The sequence below is a fragment of the Dermochelys coriacea genome, chromosome 24, assembly GCF_009764565.3.
Source record: "Dermochelys coriacea isolate rDerCor1 chromosome 24, rDerCor1.pri.v4, whole genome shotgun sequence".
Taxonomy (NCBI): Eukaryota; Metazoa; Chordata; order Testudines; family Dermochelyidae; genus Dermochelys; species Dermochelys coriacea.
In genome coordinates this window covers 5,381,979-5,401,098 of record NC_050091.1, presented here as the reverse complement: position 1 = coordinate 5,401,098, position 19,120 = coordinate 5,381,979, and the positions used below count along the sequence as shown (strand labels likewise).

The 19,120-nt window shown below is 45.6% G+C and overlaps 1 protein-coding gene across 1 annotated transcript in view; it reads right to left on the bottom strand.

The window, feature by feature from the left end:
• Nucleotides 1-19,120, bottom strand: part of RNF115 (ring finger protein 115) — a 41,030-nt gene that overhangs the window by 11,328 nt on the left and 10,582 nt on the right. The window contains exons 2-4 of the mRNA XM_038382799.2: nucleotides 10,217-10,275; nucleotides 7,394-7,451; nucleotides 477-688 (exon numbers count right to left, since the gene is read on the bottom strand). Of these exons, the coding sequence (XP_038238727.1) occupies nucleotides 477-688; nucleotides 7,394-7,451; nucleotides 10,217-10,275 (329 nt within the window). The remainder of the gene's footprint in view (nucleotides 1-476; nucleotides 689-7,393; nucleotides 7,452-10,216; nucleotides 10,276-19,120) is intronic.

Below are 19,120 nucleotides of genomic sequence, written 5' to 3'. Positions count from 1 at the left end.
GGTAGAACTGGTTAGGATAGAAGTAAGAAGGGGGATTCCTCACTGATGAATGGAGTGCCAATTTGGGAATTGGTCTACATAAGCACTCTGACCCAATATTCCCGCCCTTCTCCAAATCTAAGGACCCACCCCATGCCCAAGGTGTTAAGAATTAAGACGACAGCAAGACCAACTCCACAATCTAATGGGAGGGCATCACGCTGCCATGCAGGGGTTCGGAGGTTACGACTCGTATCTGTCTTTGTTCCCAGACTGATAGCACTATTGGGACACGCCAGAGGCAGTGGGCCCAATGCCTCTCTTTAGCAACCCCAACGCTGGAGTAGCTCCAACAGGCTTTACAAAGGGCCCAGTTATCCAGAGGCGGAAGGGTGGTCAGTCTGCTGCAGGATAAGACTCTGGGAAGCCTGGCGGCTCAGGCAGGAGGGAGGCCTGAGATAAGCTGCAATAAGTATGCTGAACGTCTTATCACTTACCCTTCAATAGCAGGAGACCTATCTGGACGTGAGCTGCCCCGGGATCTGTACCTCCGCGTCATGGGCAGCCGCGGGGGCCTGCTTGGTCCCCAGAGATCCGCATGTGCTTGATGGCCCCTTTCATTGTCTCGGCTGTCTTGATCCAGTGAGCTGCTGCTCAGAAATGGTCTGAAGTCTGGGAATAACATTGTGTGGTCCAAGTGGTCCCAAAGCTGTTGAGAAGCCAACACACACACACACACACACACACACACAGGCTGTTAGGGCAGGAAAGGAACATCTGCTTTACATACAGATCAAGAGGGATTGGGTGGGTCAAGGGATCAGTAGCGGACACGGGACCCCTCTCCTCTTGATCGTTGGCTTGACGCTAACCTAGGTCGATAGAGACTGAAAGCTGTTACCACCTGATGGTGGCTCATGTTCGGTAGCCTATGGAATGAGCAGGGAGGGGAGGAGGGGAGGTTTCTTCTGTTCCAATGGAGACAGAACCCAGAGGGGAAAATATCGGATGCTCGTAAATGCAAGGCTAAACAGCAGAGGAGCTGTGGTTTTCTAAAGAACCTTTAAAAATAAACAGTATACCTGTAACAAGTACTAGTCTGACATCCCTGGAGACTAACAGTCTCCATTTATTCCCAGAGCAGGTACTGCACAGGCAGGACTAGTTCTCCCCCTCCGCCCCCCCCAGCTCCTTGCCCTGTCTGTACCCCCGTAGCGACTAGAAGTCCCATACAAGATCAGCTGCTGGGCGCTGTACTGACACATAGTAAGTGCCAGGTGTTATAAGCTCTGTGTGGCAATGCTGTCTATGCAGACAGACAAAGGTTGGCAAGAAAACAGGCACAGAGAAGGGAAGTGAATTGTCCAAGATCATATAGCAGGTCTGCAGAATCCCAATCCAGCACTCTACCCGCTAGACCATGCTGCCTATCTGATAAGTAATCAGGCACTGACTACACAGAAGGTACCAACCAGCAGAGGTCAGCAGTGGCCAGAGGCCATGGCTACCCAACAGGGGATATTCTGCACGTCAGCAGTCTGAAAAGGCAGACCCCATGGACAAATGAAAGGCCTCCAACTGCACAGGCTATCGTGGGCTGCAGGCTACAGATTACCTCTGGGTTCCTGCCTCTGAAGCTGCAATCGCTGTGATAGAAAAATCCTCAGCGTGCTGCAAAATGGGGCAGCGGGGTTATGCCAGGCCTGGGGAACCGGATAGAAGGAGGCAGCAGGGTGCTATAACTGCGAAGTCGGTTAATTAAGAACTGCCTTTCGGGAAAACTTTTTAAAACGTCAGGCAGAGCAGGGTGCGGGGGGAGGAACAAGTCATCCTGAGAAAAGCAATTTAGCAAATTTAGATTGTTTGCCAGACATTTTCTGGGAACCATGGCAACCAGCTTAATTTAGCCCAAACTAATCAGGCGCATCACCCCCAATTAGACTAATTTGTTGATTCTTTCCTGTCAGATTTATACGCTGCTATCAAAGCGGACTACATGTTTGTTTTAGTTACTTAGATAGCATTAGTCATCCTTAGCCAGAATAGAGCTAAATGGAGTTCCCAAAGCGCTGGGCTAGCAGGTCTCAGCGTAGCCTAGCAGATAGAGCACTGGACTGGGACTCTGGACTCAGGGGTTCTAATCCTGGCTCTGCCATTGGCTCAGTGCGTGACCTTGGGCAAGTCACTAACCTCTCTGTGCCTCAGTTTCCTTTCTTAAAGGGCTTTAAGAGCTATGAGGGAAAATAGGTAATAACATTACTGGTGCCTCTGACAAAGAGGGGGCGAGGGAAGGAAGGAGCAGCTGAAAAATATAAATGGAGTAGAAAAAGGCTAGGGGAGAACTAATCCAAGCAGAAAAGCCTTGCATCTAACCTTCAAATCAGCTGCAGAGTGACCGTGGTGGATGCACATAGGGAGATAACACCAGGCCATGAAAGTCTCATGTTCAGCCAGTTCCAGATGGAACCTTGGTGTCTCAAAGAGACGGAATGAACACGACCGCCTGGGATGGACTCAGAGAGATGGTCGCTCGTGTGTTCTTCCTAATCAGCTGGCAAAGGTCCAGGGAGAAAACAGCTGTTCTTTTTCCTTCCTGACCTTGCAGCAGAATATTTGGTAGCTGTTCTGCTAATGGTAGGGGAGAACTGCAATGCTTCCGCTCCCTTCACTGCCCTAGGTTTACTGATTGAATGCATAAAACTAAAGCATTTTGTTTTAATACTAATGAAAAAAGTCTTGATGGGAAAGGATGGGAGTGTTTGTGTGTGTGTGTGTGTCCGTCCGTCCCCTGGTGGGTAGAGCAGAGGACAAAGAGATAAGCCTCCATAGCATCCCCTGCTCATTGTGTGATCTTGGGAAAGCCACACCACCCTCCTGTGCCTCTATTCCTCCATCTGTAAAATGGGGATTAAACCTCCCTCACGGAGGGCGGTGAGAATCAGCAGGTGACTAATTAGCATTAGATCTGAAATCCTCCAACGAAAGGTTCCATAGAAACAGAAGAGCATGTTTTGCTCTTAGCTAGGACAATGAAGCAGACATGTTCTTGGAAACAGGCTGCTGAGTTCAGACCGCAGACAACAGCTGTGGTGATAAATCGCCAATAAGCAATAGTCTAGGTCAGACAGTGCGACGTATTTTGTAGGACCCACTGATACGTTTAAGGCCAGCTTTCTGGCCAACAACAAACAGTAGCCTGTTCATTCTGCAACAGGTTAGCTGGCTCATTAAGTGAAACTGGGCTTAGCTCTCCTGATCAGGTCCAGGAGCTCCCTTTTGGGCCCACTGAGGGTGGGGCAGCACCTGGAGGGCTACAAAAGGTCACTGAGAAGTCAGAATAGGGGAATCAGGCAGGGGAGGAGAGCTGCTGGAGAGATGGTGGTTCCTGGGAGAAAGCCGAGACAGGAGAGCAGCACACAGGGTTTGCTGGATGCTGTCCCCAAGCCAGAGAAAGCAGCCGAGGGAGATGCCTACTGGCTCTATGCCAGAGCCAAGGCCCAGAGAGGGCGAAAGGCCGGGGGAGCGGCTTATCCGCTGACATCTCCTTGCTGGACAGCTGGACCCTGAGGAAGGGAGAGTGGGCTGGGGGAGCAAAGGATGCTCCCAACAGAGAGGCTGGGGGAGTTCCTGCTGGGAAGAGCAGGGTTGCACTCCAAAAGGATGGGCAGGGTTTCTATCCAGGCAGAGGGAAGGAAAAGGACAGATAAGTAGCCTAGCTGTGATGGAAGATGCTGGGGTATGATAAGAACAAGGACTATATGCACTGGGATGATACAGACTATAAGTTTGGGACATTTGTTATAGACTATTTGCACAAGCATTTTGTAATGAACACTATCCCTCTTGGGGGCCAGTTTAAGTAAGAGCCTGAAGTGGACTCCTTTGAGTTACCCAAGAAGGAAACTGAGGCAAGGGGCCACTTGCAGGGGTGCCCAGGAGGGGACCCACTCATTTATACAACCACCAGTGCATGCTCCATTCATTCATGCACCTGCTGCTTTTGCTGTTGAAACCCACCTGTTCCTTTACTAAATTGAACAGCTGTCAGTTCCGTGACAACCCCCTTAGGTAAGCAGAGACGCTAGGCTCAGGTGTGCAATTTGCCTAAGACATGAGCTTTCGGGGTAGTTGATGAAATTATGAAGTGCAATTGGCTAGATTTTCTTGCCTTTTCCACCCGCTTGCAGGAAAGAAGTGGCGTGTATAGAGAGTCACAAAACAAAGGAATCTCCCCATTCTCTCCTGGACCTCTGAAGGCATCATTCAGAACTGAAAGCGCTAACTTGCAATCTTAGGCTGCAAAACCAGTTTTGTTTTATTGCATTTTGAGAAAGCCTCTTCGTGATTAAACAAGGCTGTGGTTCAAAATAGCTCAGTTAGTGGCAACTGGTGCTATGTTACTATAAGGGCACAGAAGATTTTTATGAAAGATTTCAGAATGAGTAAGCAAGCAATGTCGACAACAGAGTTACCGGTGTGAAGCAGGAGTAGTTGGCATTTACACTGGATGTATCAGTGTCAGGTGATCTAGACACATGACATTAGAAACAGCTGCATTTTGAGATGTATCACAAGAATCAGATATGTTCTATAGTATCGTAAAATGGAAATAGAAAAATCTCAACATATTTACTATCCACATTTTACTTACACTTCATCAGCCTGGGGTATGTGAGCTGCAGCTTTATTTTGTGTATCTAAGTAGCTCAGTTTACAAGATCTTTATGACTATTAGTTCAACCCAGCATCAGAGAACAGAAGAGAAGGGGAAGAAAAAAAAATAAAAAAAATCAAGATTATGATCTGCTTTGTGATTCACCAAACAAGCCCCAGAATCAGAACTGAGCTGGAACTTTTGTTGAACAGAATGCAGCTACGCTCGCCTGCAACCCTGCCAAGAGCAAAAGCTCATTATTAATACTTATCTTAATATGTACATAGCGTCTTTCATCCTGAACATCCCAAAGCTCTTTGCGAACTGTCACACAAAATACAAGCAAAGATCACTTCATTCACTGTCATTTCGGGAGTAGATCACGGCAGTTGAACAGCACACAGCAACGGTTTAATTGAGATGAATATTATATCCAGCTGAAACTGCAGAGGGGAATTAAGGCCATGTGCACACTAGCAAGCTTACAGTGGCACAGTTCTACCGATGCAGCTGTGCCGCTGTAAGATCACTCCTGTAGGTGCTCTATGCCAGCGGGCGAGAGCTCTCCCGCCGACATAATTAAACCACCTCCAACGAGTGGTGGTAGCTGTGTTGATGGGTCTCCCGCTGACATAGCGCTATTCACACTGGCGCCTCTGTCGGTGTAACTTGCGTCACTCAGAGGGGTGTTTTTTCACACCCGTTAGCAACATAAGTTATACTGACGAACATGGTCATGTAGACAAAGCCTCAGATAGGCAGATTGTAATTGATTGTAAAATGATTAAGGGCATGGAACAGTTTCCATATGAGGAGAAATTAAAAAACCTGGGACCATTCATCTTAGAAAAGAGACGACTGGGGGGGGCATGGAGGCCTATAAAATCATGAAGGGTGTGGAGAAAACGAACAAGGAAGCGTTCTTTACCCCTTCACATAACACAAAACCCGGCGTCGCCCCATAAATTAATGGGCAGCAGAATTAAAACAAACAAAAAGGAAGAAGTACTTCACAAAATGCACAGTCAATCTGTGGAACTCACTGCCAAGGGATGTTGTGAAGGCCACAACTATAACAGGGTTCAAAAAAGAATTAGATAAATTAATGGAGAATAGATCCATCAACGGCGATTAGCCAAGATTGCCAGGGATGCAACCCCATGCTTTGGGTGTCCTTAAACATCTGACTGCCAGATGCTGGGACTGGACGACAGGAGATGGATCACTTGCTTAGTGCCCTGTTCTGTTCTGTTTATTCCCTCCAAAGCATCTGGCACTGGCCACTGTCGGAAGACAGGATACTGGACTAGACGGACCATTGGTCTGACTCAGTACAGCTGTTCTTATGTTTTTATCTTCTTATGTCTCCCAATACTCTCGCCAGCGAGAGACGACTGGACAAGGCCGCTTTTGGGTCCCATCAATGCTGTTCTTCGCTACAAGTGGGGGAAAGAAGGGAATTGCTGTAGATGCATCCTAGATCAGGGGTGGGCAAACTTTTTGGCCTGAGGGCCACATTGGGGTTCTGAAACTTTATGGAGGGCCGGGTAGGAAAGGCTGTACCTTTCCAAACAGCCTGGTCCCCACCCTTCTACCACTTCCCGCCCCCAACTGCTCTCCTCAGAACTCCCGACCCATCCAACCTCCCTTGCTCCTTGTTCCCTGACCCCTATTCACACCTCCGGCCCCTGACAGGCCCACCTGGGACTCCCACGCCTATCCAACCCTCCCTGTCCCCCCAACCTCCGCCCCATCCAACCGCCTCCTGCTCCCTGTCCCCTGACTACCCCTGGGATCCCCTGCCCCTTATCCAACCCCCCCGCTCCCCACCCCCTTACCATGCAGCTCAGAGCACCAGGACTGGCAACCGCGCCACCTGGCCAGAGCCAGCCGTGCTGCCACGCAGTCTAGAGCGCTAGGACAGGCCGGTGGCTCTTGCAACCACGCTGCCCAGCAAGAACTCGCAGCCCCACCACCCAGAGCGCTGGTGGCTTGGCGATCTGAGGCTGCAGGGGAGGAGCTGGTGATTAGCCTCCCCAGCCAGGAGCTCCAGGGCTGGGAGGAGAGTCCCGTGGGCTGGATGTGGCCACCGGGCCGCAGTTTGCCCACCTCTGCCCTAGATCATGCCTCCTTCACTCCCGCTGCATCTGCTGCTCCTTGCACAATTATTTGCTTTGAGCTTTTGTCCTGCCACGCTCTGTGCTTGGAACTGCTCTGTTTGCATGCGCCAAGCCATCAGCTTCAAAGCCCTCCTCAAAACCCACCATGTTCATGAAGCCTCCTATAGAGATCTCCTTAAAGATTACAAGTGAAATCCTGGCCCAGCTGTCGTCAACTGCAAAACTCCCATGTACTGAAATGGGACCAAGATTTCACCCAAGCTCACGCTGTACTTTCTTGTTGTATCTGTCTGAGATGAGAGCTTCTTTGGGCAGGGATTCCATCTGTTCTGTAAAGGAGTGTGCCTCTACCCAAAAAAAACAAAAAAAGCTCTCATCTAGACGACACATTCAGAGTTTTATTTGCTTTCCAGCAGATAGCAGTCTCAGACAGTCACACATCAATCTCCTCCTATCAGTGTGTTCCTAGACATGCTTTCAAGAACGTCATTCATTCCCTGAATAGCAATTTTTCTGAATGAAAATTTACACAATCCAAAATAGATTTTCTGCTCAGCTAAGGGTTTAAAAAAAAAAAAAACCAAAAAAAAAAAAAAAACCACCCTTTTTTTAAAAAAGCCAGCATTAAAAGCAAACTCACCTCTGCAAACTGTGTGGATGGACTGTCGTCTATTCCACTGCCACTACCATCTAGAAAACTGAGGAGAAAACAGACTAGTCAGAGCAGGTTGTTGCTTTCAAAAATAAGCTCCCCCTTCGGGGGGTTAAATATAGACAGAAGCCAGTGTGAGCCAGACTCTCAATAAGGAACAAGACAAGGCTCCCATGTGGACAAAAAAGGATGATCTAATGTGGTACACGAGTTACTTTGTGGAAGACATTAATCTATATATAAAACACAGTGTCAGCCCAGAGGGGAAACGCAGGTAAAGCTGATGAGCCTGCTGAAAGAATAAAGTGACTGTACAGTGCACTGATTTAGGGTTCCCTTGTATGGAAAAAATATGCAAGATGTTTTACAGAGGCTCCAGTTTGGAGGACGCGTAGCAGCAGCCAGTTCACAAGAGAGTCACTGAACACCAGCATAAACACATTTCCCTTGGGCTCCTAAATTAGCATTTGTGCTTCACTGTAGCCGTTTATTTCCTTCACACTGTTCAGAGCAGTTCACTGGTTTATCTTGGATATCTGGCACTTTGTCCCCTCCCATAAAACTCCCCCCACCCCATCTACTAAACTGAAATGGAAAACTTCCTGGGCTTAGCACTGCAGAGTTTGTTCAGGGAAGGGTGCTCACAACAGTGAAAGGGCTACTCTGTTACAAGGCAAACATTCCTAACCACAGAGCCAAGCAAAAACATTGGGCTTCATGTAATTAAATTTTCATGTTACTTGGTTAACTGCTACGAATATCTGTGTTCAAAAGGGACCGTGATTCACACCTTTTCAGTGAAACAAAGCAGGCTTTCCTGCTTTGGGAGCCCTGAAATATCAGACTTCAACATTGTTACCACTTCCACTCCAAATAGCACAACTTTCTCAGCAGTGGGTCAGGACTGAATATAGTAAGTGCCAGACTAGCATATTTTTCAGTCCCTAGTTGTTTGTAGGCTGCGTGTTCCACTGGATAAAGAACTGGACTGTGAATCAAGAGAGTTGGCTTCTATTTCTGGCCTTGCTACCAAATCACTCTGACCCCTTGGGCACAGTCTCTCAATTTCCTCTTTCATAAGACACTGAGTCAATGGATGAAAACTGCTAATTATATTTAAATCCTGACAACTAGCACATTAGAAGGAGCAGAGCGTCAGGACACAGTCTGCTTTATGCAATCAGAGGAAAGGTGGAGTCTTGTCAAACATGATTAATCAGTCATGTTAAATCAACTAACACACAATATAAAGTTCCACACATCTCCAAAGAGCTTACCCATACAAAACATCTTTGAAATAGGCACCTCATAATGAGTCAAGCCATCATTACTATTAAGTGGAATATTAAATCAAGCCATATTATATGATACTAGACCAAGATTTTGCTCCACCTAAAACTTGGTCAGGATTTGTGCTGCAAATCAATGTTCCATCTCACCTACATTTTTGCCAGAAGAGTGCTAAATTAGTACTTAGCGATGCTACCCCCCAACCACCAAATTAGTTTCCATTAATAAAATAGCAGCAGCTCTATAGTGCTCTGTATGTTCAGATATTAATCACTCCCAACAATCCCAGTACATACTATCCCAGTTTTAAAGTTTGAGAACTTGAAGCAGAGGCACGAGGAGCCTTTCTTGAGGCCACAAAGGGAGCCTGTGTCAGAGCAACGCACTCGAGTTCTAATCCTGATCCCCAGTTCCATACTTAAATTGTTACTCTTAATTATAGCAGCCCATAAGGAAGAAGTATTAGTGCAGGAAAATTTATAGCATCAATATGGCTTCTGCTGAGCTTTGCTACTAGAGAGGATGGATGGTCTAGTGGTTAGGGAGCTAGCTGGAAGACCAGGGTTCAACCCCCTCTTCCAGCACAGACTCCCTGTTTGTGGGCTGAGCAAGTCACTTAGGTCTAATCCCTAGCCCTAACCCACAGTGTAGACACTACTAGGTAGATGGAAGAATTTTTCCATTGACCTACACGCCACCTCTCGGAGAGATGGACTAACTACACTGATGAAAAAAAACCCTTCCATTGAAGCAGGGAGCACCTACACAACAGTGATACAGGAGCACAGCTGCAGCACTGTAGCTGTGATGTGCTAGGGTAGACATGCCCTTAGCGTCTGTGTCTCAGTTCCCTGTCTGTAATGTGGAAATAACAGCACTGCCCCACTTCACAGGGGGTTGGGAGGATAAATAACTTTAAAGAGTAAGAGGTGCTCAGACACTACAGTAATTAAAGTACCTTAAATGGAGAGAAAAGGTACTTTTAACTTTCATACCTGCAACCACAAAGGTTTAAATCTCCTCTCGGTGAACTTGCCTAATTAGCATCAACAATTATATCCCAAATCCATAAGAACACTCATCTACCACAGTGGTTCTCAGCCTATTGTCTGTGGACTCCTGGGGGTCTGCAGACCATGTCTAAGATTTCCAAAGGGGTCCGTACCTCCATTCACGTTTTGTGTAGGCGTCCGCAAATGAAAAAACGTTGAGAACTACGGATCTACTGGACACAAGCACAGACTAACCTCACAACTTCCACTACTTTATTAAGGGGCTTCCTTGAAGTTCTCCTTGTCAATATCACTCCAGTGTCACAATAACTATTTGTTTTACTCTGTGTTAATAAGTGTTCTATAATTGTCACTGCTATCAGTTGACAAATAGGTCCTATTTTAATTTTGCATCCATTTTCCCTTATTTTATGTACAGCATTTAAATGCCTTGCAATACACAACTTACAAATTGATTACAAATATATATTAGCAATTGACCTCACACATTCATGAGTATGTACAATACCTGGAATCATCTGTCACTTCTTCAATAAAGCCAGATTCACATCTGGGGCAAATGTACTCCTACGAAGAGAGAAAAGGGAAGTCTTTAGCCACATTATGCTCAGTTTGCAGATGCAGACAAGAAATACAGTGCCCAAGGTGAAGCTCAGAGAGACCAAGTGTGTGATTCTGAATTTTTGTTTCCCCTGTAATAAAAATAGAGACTTTGCACCTTCGTGCCATCTTTTATCAGAAGATCTCAAAGCACTTTAAAAAGGGTGGGTATTATTCCCATTTTATAACTGAGGGTCCGAGAGGTGCCCTCCCCAAGGTCACACAAGGTCAGTGGCAAATTGGAAAAATCAAACCCTCTGTTTCCTGACTCCCAACCCCTTGCTCTAACCAGTAGACCATGCGACCTCCTTTCAGTTTAGGCGTGACATTCTTGAAGTCCTTTTTATTTGTTAAAGCAGCTCCCAGCTGAGATCAGGGGGAAAAATCCAATAGTTAAAGAGATTTTTACATCCATATCACTTCACACTGTATACTAGATATTACTGTATATTAGAACAGGAAGAATTGGAAGGAGCTAGACTGATTGTCCTTATTTGTTTAGGTCCTTTGGTTGTGTCACTCACGTGATCCATTTTATTCATCCATCAAGTGATTAGACTAAGTCACAAAGGTGCAATGATTGCGTGTAAAATGCTTAGACAGTCTCAGATTAATCAACATTAGGGAAGGGCAAAATAGATTATAATAATAATCGGTTGGAGATGTGCACTGGGGTAGTTTAACTGGAAAGCAGATTTTCTGCTTCTTACAGAGCAATTCCACAGCTCAGCATTGGTATCTCAGTGGTGTCTGGATGCTCTGCCACAACCCGCCTGAACATGGTCTTTATCAGCAGCAAACCAGCCTGGATAACTCCATTTAAGAAGAGTGCCATTTAGAAGCCTACCGAGAAGTGCTAGGAACTTTGATAACAGGCCTTGGGTGAAGACGACTTTAACTGCCAATTGACAGTGATGGTGACAGAAAAAAGGCCACTTCAGTTAAAGAGGTGCCAGAAAGCAGCTATTTCAAACGCAGCTCTGAGGCTGCGCTGGCCCTCCTGTAGTGAGCACTGCAGGAAAGAGAGTCCTTGCTAAGAATTTACAGGCTAGTCACTCTGTAATTATCAAAGTCAGAGCATAAACAGCTTTGTCATCTCTTTTTAAAGCCACTTTCATAGAAGGAGATAAGAGAAATGAGCTGGATTCACTCAGTCCGCCAACCAGATACCAGCTCTGCCTGGTATTCTGTTTTCTCACCGACTACGCTGTCCCTTTACAAGCCTGAATTATTCAGGCTGGGAATTTTTTAAATGCACTGCCTCATGTCTGTCTCCTGCTGCATGTTACCCTGCCCCCTTACCTGAATGACCACACAGACCTATATTCCTTTAAACCCCCAAAATATTAACCCTAGGGCTCATGCATCCACCTTTCCTACTACAAGCTCAACCATGACATCATCCTTCTCAGTGCTCTGTGCGCAAGGCAGGAAGCTGCAAGACCAGAAGCACATAGCTCCTGGATGTCACCATCTATGCAAGAGCCAGGGGAGGGTTTTCCAGGGGTGCAGCTGCAAAACTTTCAAGAACTTGGGAATCCAGAGGTTCCCCAGTCATATGAATTTAGGCAAACACCCTGCTAAAGATATCAATGTAAAGTTAATGGATGCATCCATTATAGGAAAGAGATTTTAAAAAGCAGGCTTTAGTCTATGTGCTGGAAGAAATAGGAGCTCAACTTACTTCGTTTACACAGGTAGCTGGAATTCCTCTAATGACTGGGTATTTGTGCTCCCTATTTTGGGAGCCCTGGGGAGAGGGCATGATCTAAAGGGAAGGATGCTCCTGCCATTAAAGCATGCAAATGAGAGGCAAATCTAGGTTCCCAGCTGTGCCATGGGCTTGAGAGACTTTGAGCAAAACATGTCCATTCCCTGGGCATCAGTGTCCCCATCTGTAAAATGGAGACAATATTGCCCCTATTTCTCTGAGGTGGGGAGGTTATGAGGTTTAATTCATTAAATGTTTGTAAAGCTCTTTGAGATCCTTGCATGGAGCCTTCAGAAAGGCAAGGCTGGCCTAAAAAATTAAGGGGGCAAAAGGAGTCAGGGGCCTAATTTCCACTGACTTTCAACCTTACGTCCCTTTGAAAATACTCCCCCCAATTGATGAAAAAATCCCTCAGCCACAATGATTTTCCATGACTTCCTGCCTCAAGTTATGCTTGATCATGAAGCCAGTCCTGCAAACATTCCCTTCAACTGATGCGAGAGCTGTCACTAAGCGCCAGTCGGTGTCCAGCCTCCATTTCCTGAGCGAGAGGCTAGCAAAACCAACAAATACGCTCCAATGCCAGTTGCCTGTATCTGGACCCCTCATCACACAGGCATCAGGCAAGGGTATGGCAGTGACACAACACGTTGCCTTGGCAGATACCCTCCTGCCGTCTGTATAGACCCACGCTCACCCTGCTGGACCGTCCTGAAGCATTTGACACTGCTGATCACCAAATACTCCCATCCTGCCTGAGGGGTGAATAAAGACGTCCCAAAATGGTTCTCCGACCGAACCCACCAGCTCATTATGGGAAAGTGTTTCTCCACTTCCACAGTCGTGATTGGAGGAGTTCTGTACTCTCCCCCATCTTATCCAGCAGCCATGCAAAGCTGCCAGGAAAGCTTGTAGACACCACAGGCTGCAGCAGCACGTAAACGCCCAGCTCCACATCCCCTTTACGCCAACATACAGAGCACTTTCTCAGCTTTCACAATACCCAGCTGAAGATCAGCAATGAGGAACTTCCGGGGGGGGAACCCAGGCAAGACTCTGGTGATGCTAGCATGGAAAGCAAAGTGATTGGAAGAACCTGCCTCCTCTATAGACAATCTCACTTCCATTGATGGCATCTGTCCTGAGACTATGAAGACACCTGCTAGCATCTGTGACAGGCCAGGAGATCACACTCTATACCAACACACGGGACAATCCATGCATTTGTGAATAGAAAGTAAACGCAATGAGGATCTGGCCCACAAGATGCCAACTGGTATAAATCGACACTGCTAGGGAGCTGCGCTGATATACATCAGCTGAGGATATGGACCCTTAAGCCCAACACTTTAAAAAAAAATGCAGAGGTCGGCAAATAGAAGCAATCTGTCAGTGCCAATACAATGTGATCTTTCAGATATTTCAGTGACACTACATACAGCAATGCCCCCTAACATACACAGCCTCCACCAAATACTGACTTCCTCAAATATCAGTACACATTAAGGCCCATTATATGCATGGTCTGAAAACCTTGTGCAAGAGGTTGTACTTTGATATTCATCTTCAATCTGAAACCCCTTCGGAAATGTACCCAGACTCTGTTTGCGATGTCAGATACTGAGGGTGGGGGAAAACATGCTGCACGTCAGGACAAGGGATGGGAAGTTCTGAAACAGTTTAATATGATAAATTATACTCCAAAAGGGCTCTCAGCCAGTCTAAACGCAGATCACGCTGCAATTTGAGACTCTATAACATCAGTTGGATTTGATGGACTAAGGCTTGTCACAATATCACAGTCTAGCCTCTTGGCTGAGGCATACCACTGTACATGAACCAGGACTGACATTTTGGCCCTGATCCTGAAAGCTGTCTGATGCAAATATATCCCTTCGCCCTCATGGAAGGCACTGGTGTTAACGAGGCTCTCTCACAGGGGCAAGACTCCACTTCATGAAGAACAACTATCTCCATCGGTATCTCTTTACAAATCAATCCATTCTATTTCAAAGACATTAGAACAGACTTTTTTATTTAAAAAAAAACCCACCACACGTATTTAAGTACTGTTCTGTAAAGTGGATTGAGCACTTGTGACGTGTGCTGGATTGACGGCCTCAGAGACAGACAGAGATTCCAGCGCAGACAGCAGCTTCCCCCATGCTGACCCAAGTCTCACATTTGACATGGTAGGAGCCTCCTCTAGAGAAAAGATCAGGTTTCCAGTTCTTAGCCTCTCCTTGAAGACTGCCAATTAGGTTGAATGAATCCAATAAAGTGAGCTGTAGCTCACGAAAACTTATGCTCAAATAAATTTGTTAGTCTCCAAGGTGCCACAAGTCCTCCTTTTCCTTTTGCGAATACAGACTAACACGGCTGCTACTCTGAAACAAATTAGGGATGGGATTTTCAAGGCTTAAGGGAGTCAGGCACCCAGCTTCTGTTGATGGTCAAGGAAAGCTAAGCATCTAAGTCATTAGACCCCTTTAAATTTCCCAGCCTTGGGTGCCAATTTGTGTTAGCGTTTTTTGTCCTTTAGACATTTAGTGGTCATAGTCCAGGATTCTAGTTTCCAAGTTTACCCCAGATGGGCTAAGGAACAACCTTTGAATGTTTTCTAAATTTTAGAACTCACTTTAAATAACAAAGAGCATTTCAACTTTGTGACAAACCCTGGCTCCCTGAGGGCAAGCTAATCAGCTGTTCACCCTGAGGAAAAACAGGCAATGACCTCATAAAACAGCCTAAGCTACTGTTTATCCCTTAAATGACAGGGGGTAAAAATTTGGCTGCGAGCTTAAACATTCTGGGATCTGCTTTTACACTAGAGTTGTGGGGAATGCCTTTCTCCAATCCCCATCAGAATACTGATGAGAGAACGGAAAGCATTTAAGAGATTCCCCCTATCAACTCCTGGTCTTAAAAAGCTTATTTAGAAAGTGGCCTAGTTCTGCTCCAGCATCATAAATCTGCTTCAATTTGTGGCAGACATCACCAAAAACCATGCAGTCTCTGAAGATTATTTTTCCTCTGCCCCCACCATGCTGAAGAGTGATTTAATAAGGAACATTCCCAGGACTCAGGAATAGAATTTCAAGATTGAATTTGGCAGCATATAGTCATCCATATTCTTGAGCTCCATGTGTATTCATGTAGATATGAAACAGGTCAAGGAAATGATCAAGTTACTTTACATCTCACTAGTGGTTTCACGGAACTAGTTTAGCCATAAGCAACAACTGAAATCTAATCCAAGAATCACTAATATTTTCCCCCTTGTTTCAGATGCTTTTAAAAAAAATTGAACAAGGTTTAATCAGTAGAGCGCATACTGGAGAAAATTAAACGTTTAGGACATTTTTGCACATTCAGGCTTCAGGCCAGAACACTGATTGGTAGGTCTGTAGTGATCAGAGAAGTTATTAGCACACATGCTAGAGGCTACATTCACCTCCCAAGAAGACCGTCAACAACCCAACAGGAAACTTTAAAACGCAAACCAAGAGAGTATTTTAGGCATCAAGAGTTCTGCTAACCAGACAGGGCATTAGAGAGAGCACAAACGAAAGACAAGATACATACGCTTCAGAGATGGATGTGACCTCTAACTTCGTCTAGTCCATCCAACAAAGCAAGGGTGGCCAACCTGTGGCTCAAGAACCCCATGCGGCTCTTCAGAAGTTAACATGCGGCTCCTTGTATAGGCACCGATTCTGGGGCTGGAGCTACAGGTGCCAATTTTCCCATGTGCGCGGGGTGCTTACTGCTCAACCCCTGGCTCTGCCAGAGGCGCTGCCCCCACTCAACCCCCCCCCCGCCCCCTCCCCTGAACCTGCCATGCCCTCGCTCCTTCCCCCCTCAGAGCCTCCTGCATGCCATAAAACAGCAGATCGGGAGATGCGGGGTGGAAGGGGGAGGCGCTGATTATCAGGGCTGGGAGACTCTGGGAGCGGAGGGAGGGTGCTGATGACTTATAACTGTGGCTTTTTGGAAGTGTACATTGGTAAATTCTGGCTCCTTCTCATGCTCAGGTTGGCCACCCCTGCAAAAAAGGATTACTCCCTACAATGCATCATCCAGCTCTCCTCTGAATTCCTGATACCTTTTGGTGTCCAATACCTGCTCAAATTCCAGGAGTGATGTTATCAGAGCTATAGAGCAGAGGACAAATACCTTCCTGCCCTGACATGTGATGCCTTCATGGGTGCAGCCTCAAAGTTTGCACTGATATTTTGCTGTCACACTGCAAACTCCAGTTTACGGTCTGTGTCTGGGTCAGCATAACTGCTTTCCACATTTTTCCTTCTGATCAAATCTTTCTAATGATTTCCCATATACTTATTTATAATTAGTATTACCATAGCACCTAGGAGCCCTTATTAAGGACCACAAGCCCTTCCACCCTCCACAGATTAATCTCGTTTTATTATTTTCTACACTGATGCATCAGTTATGAACATTTACAACTTGTCCTTCCTGCTTGGACATAAGGGGACAAGCTTTTACGGAGAGCTCAGGTCTCAGTTAGGTAGCTAAATAAGTGCCAGGATTTTCAAAGGAGCCCAGAATTATTGGAGCTCAGCACCTGTGAAAGTCTGGCATCAGTTTAAAAAATAATAATATGGGGACGCTAAAGAGAACAGACACGTACATTTGAAAGAAGAACTGCATTGCTCAGTTCTGCGTAGAGGCAGGTATTTGAGTTAAATACCAATACGTACAGCTAGACTAAGCAACCACTGAGGGTGGAAGCAAGTAAGATCATGTAACCATCTGCAAGTATTTGAAGACAACAACTAGGAGGGAGATAATTATTTAGGGTGAAAAATTGCTGTGCCTCTTATGACCCTGCTGTAGGGTTATGGTCCAAATTTGAAGTTGTTTGAGTAAGGGACTCCTAAGATATAGCCCCCCTGAAAACTAATGTATCAACGTTTTATGGTTCTTATAACTTTTCTTGCACAGACCCCAGGTTCAAACTATGGCTCTGATTCTCCCCAAACTGACCTCAGGATTGACCTCAGCCAATGTCTGCCACCCACTGCCCCTTGGCAGAAACAATATTTTAGAAGTTATTCAGGGTAGAAGATGGATCTACAAAGGGCTTCAGCCAAGGGCTATGATGTCCATCGATGTAGGCCGAGGCATCGCTCAAAGAGGGCAGAGTCACAGTTGTGGGAGTGTGTATTTTAACCCAATTTCCTGGTATTTAGAACCAGAGGGGCTGACTCAGGAGTGTTAAAAGGATGCTCTGAAGAATATGATGTTCTATGAGTGTAGATACAGAGTATTATTTGATTGGATTTAGCAACTGAACAAGTGACGTAGGGTACAAACAAGGGGACTGGAAGATCTAATGGGTAGAGACTCAAGCCCTGAGATTCCATGATATCCCTTTTTAAGTTACATGAAACCCCAGTTTAGCAAAGTACTTAAAACACATGCCTAACTTTAAGCATTCAAGTGATCCCATTGACTTTAATGGGTCTACTCCTGCCCCTGAAGTGGGGCATGTGCTGAATTGAGTCTGAAGAAAGAAAAGGAGTACCGGTGGCACCTTAGAGACTAACAAATTTATTAGAGCATAAGCTTTCGTGAGCTACAGCTCACTTCATCGTAATGCATCCGATGAAGTGAGCTGTAGCTCACGAAAGCTTATGCTCTAATAAATTTGTTAGTCTCTAAGGTGCCACCGGTACTCTTTTTTTTGCGAATACAGACTAACACTGCTGCTACTCTGAAACCTGAGTCTGAAGAGACGCTCCTCCTCCCTTTCCCATGGTGCACGTGAAAATTCAAGCCCCTAGTTTTAACAGGAAGTTGCTGCTAGCAGGGTGTTCACGGTGAGGGGCTCTTGGACTCTGGAACTCAGCCCTTTTCTTGGTCTGACAGAGCCACAGCTCTGTTATCTTTCAGGGACATGGAAACTTTACTTTAAGTTGACAATGAGATAAGAGGGGTGGTTTTCGTACAGCTGAACGGATGAGTTCATGGCCCTGATTTACTAAAAATGTGACTATAATGAGAGGGACATTTCCTAAGAGCACCCAGACATCTGTAGTATACAAGGTCTTGGAAAAAATTTTGAAGGAGAAAGTAGTTAAGGACATTGAAGTCAATGGTAAATGGGACAAAATACAACATGGTTTTACAAAAGGTAGATCATGCCAAACCAACCTGATCTCCTTCTTTGAGAAAGTAACAGATTTTTTAGACAAAGGAAATGCAGTGGATCTAATTTACCTAAATTTCAGTAAGGCATTTGATACTGTGCTACATGGGGAATTATTAGTTAAATTGGAAAAGATGGGGATCAATATGAAAACTGAAAGGTGGATAAGGAATTGGTTAACAGGGAGACTACAGCGGGTCATACTGAAAGGTGAACTGTCAGGCTGGAGGGAGGTTACCAGTGGAATTCCTCAGGGATCGGTTTGGGGACCAATCTTTTTATTACTGACCTCGGCACAAAAAGTGGGAGTGCGCTAATAAAGTTTGCGGATGATACAAAGCTGAGAGGTATTGCCAATTTAGAGAGAGACCAGGATATCATAGAGGAAGATCTGGATGACCTTGTAAACTGGAGTAATAGTAATAGGATGAAATTTAATAGTGAGAAGTGTAAGGTCATGCATTTAGGGATTAATAACAAGAATTTTAGTTATAAGCTGGGGACGCATCAATTAGAAGTAACAGAGGAGGAGAAGGTCCTTGGAGTATTGGTTGATCACAGGATGACTATGAGCCGCCAATGTGATATGGCCGGGAAAAAAGCTAATGTGGTCTTGGGATACATTAGATGAGGTATTTCCAGTAGAGAAGGAGATTTTAGTACCGTTATACAAGGCACTGGTGAGACCTCACCTGGAATACTGTGTGCAGTTCTGGTCTCCCATGTTTAAAAAGGATAAATTCAAACTGGAACAGAGACAGAGAAGGTCTACTAGGATGATCGGAGGAATGGAAAACCTGTCTTATGAAAGGAGACTCAAGGAGCTTGGCTTGTTTAGCCTAACCAAAAGAAGATTGAGGGGAGATATGATTGCTCTCTATAAATATATCAGAGGGATAAATACCGGAGAGGGAGAGGAATTATTT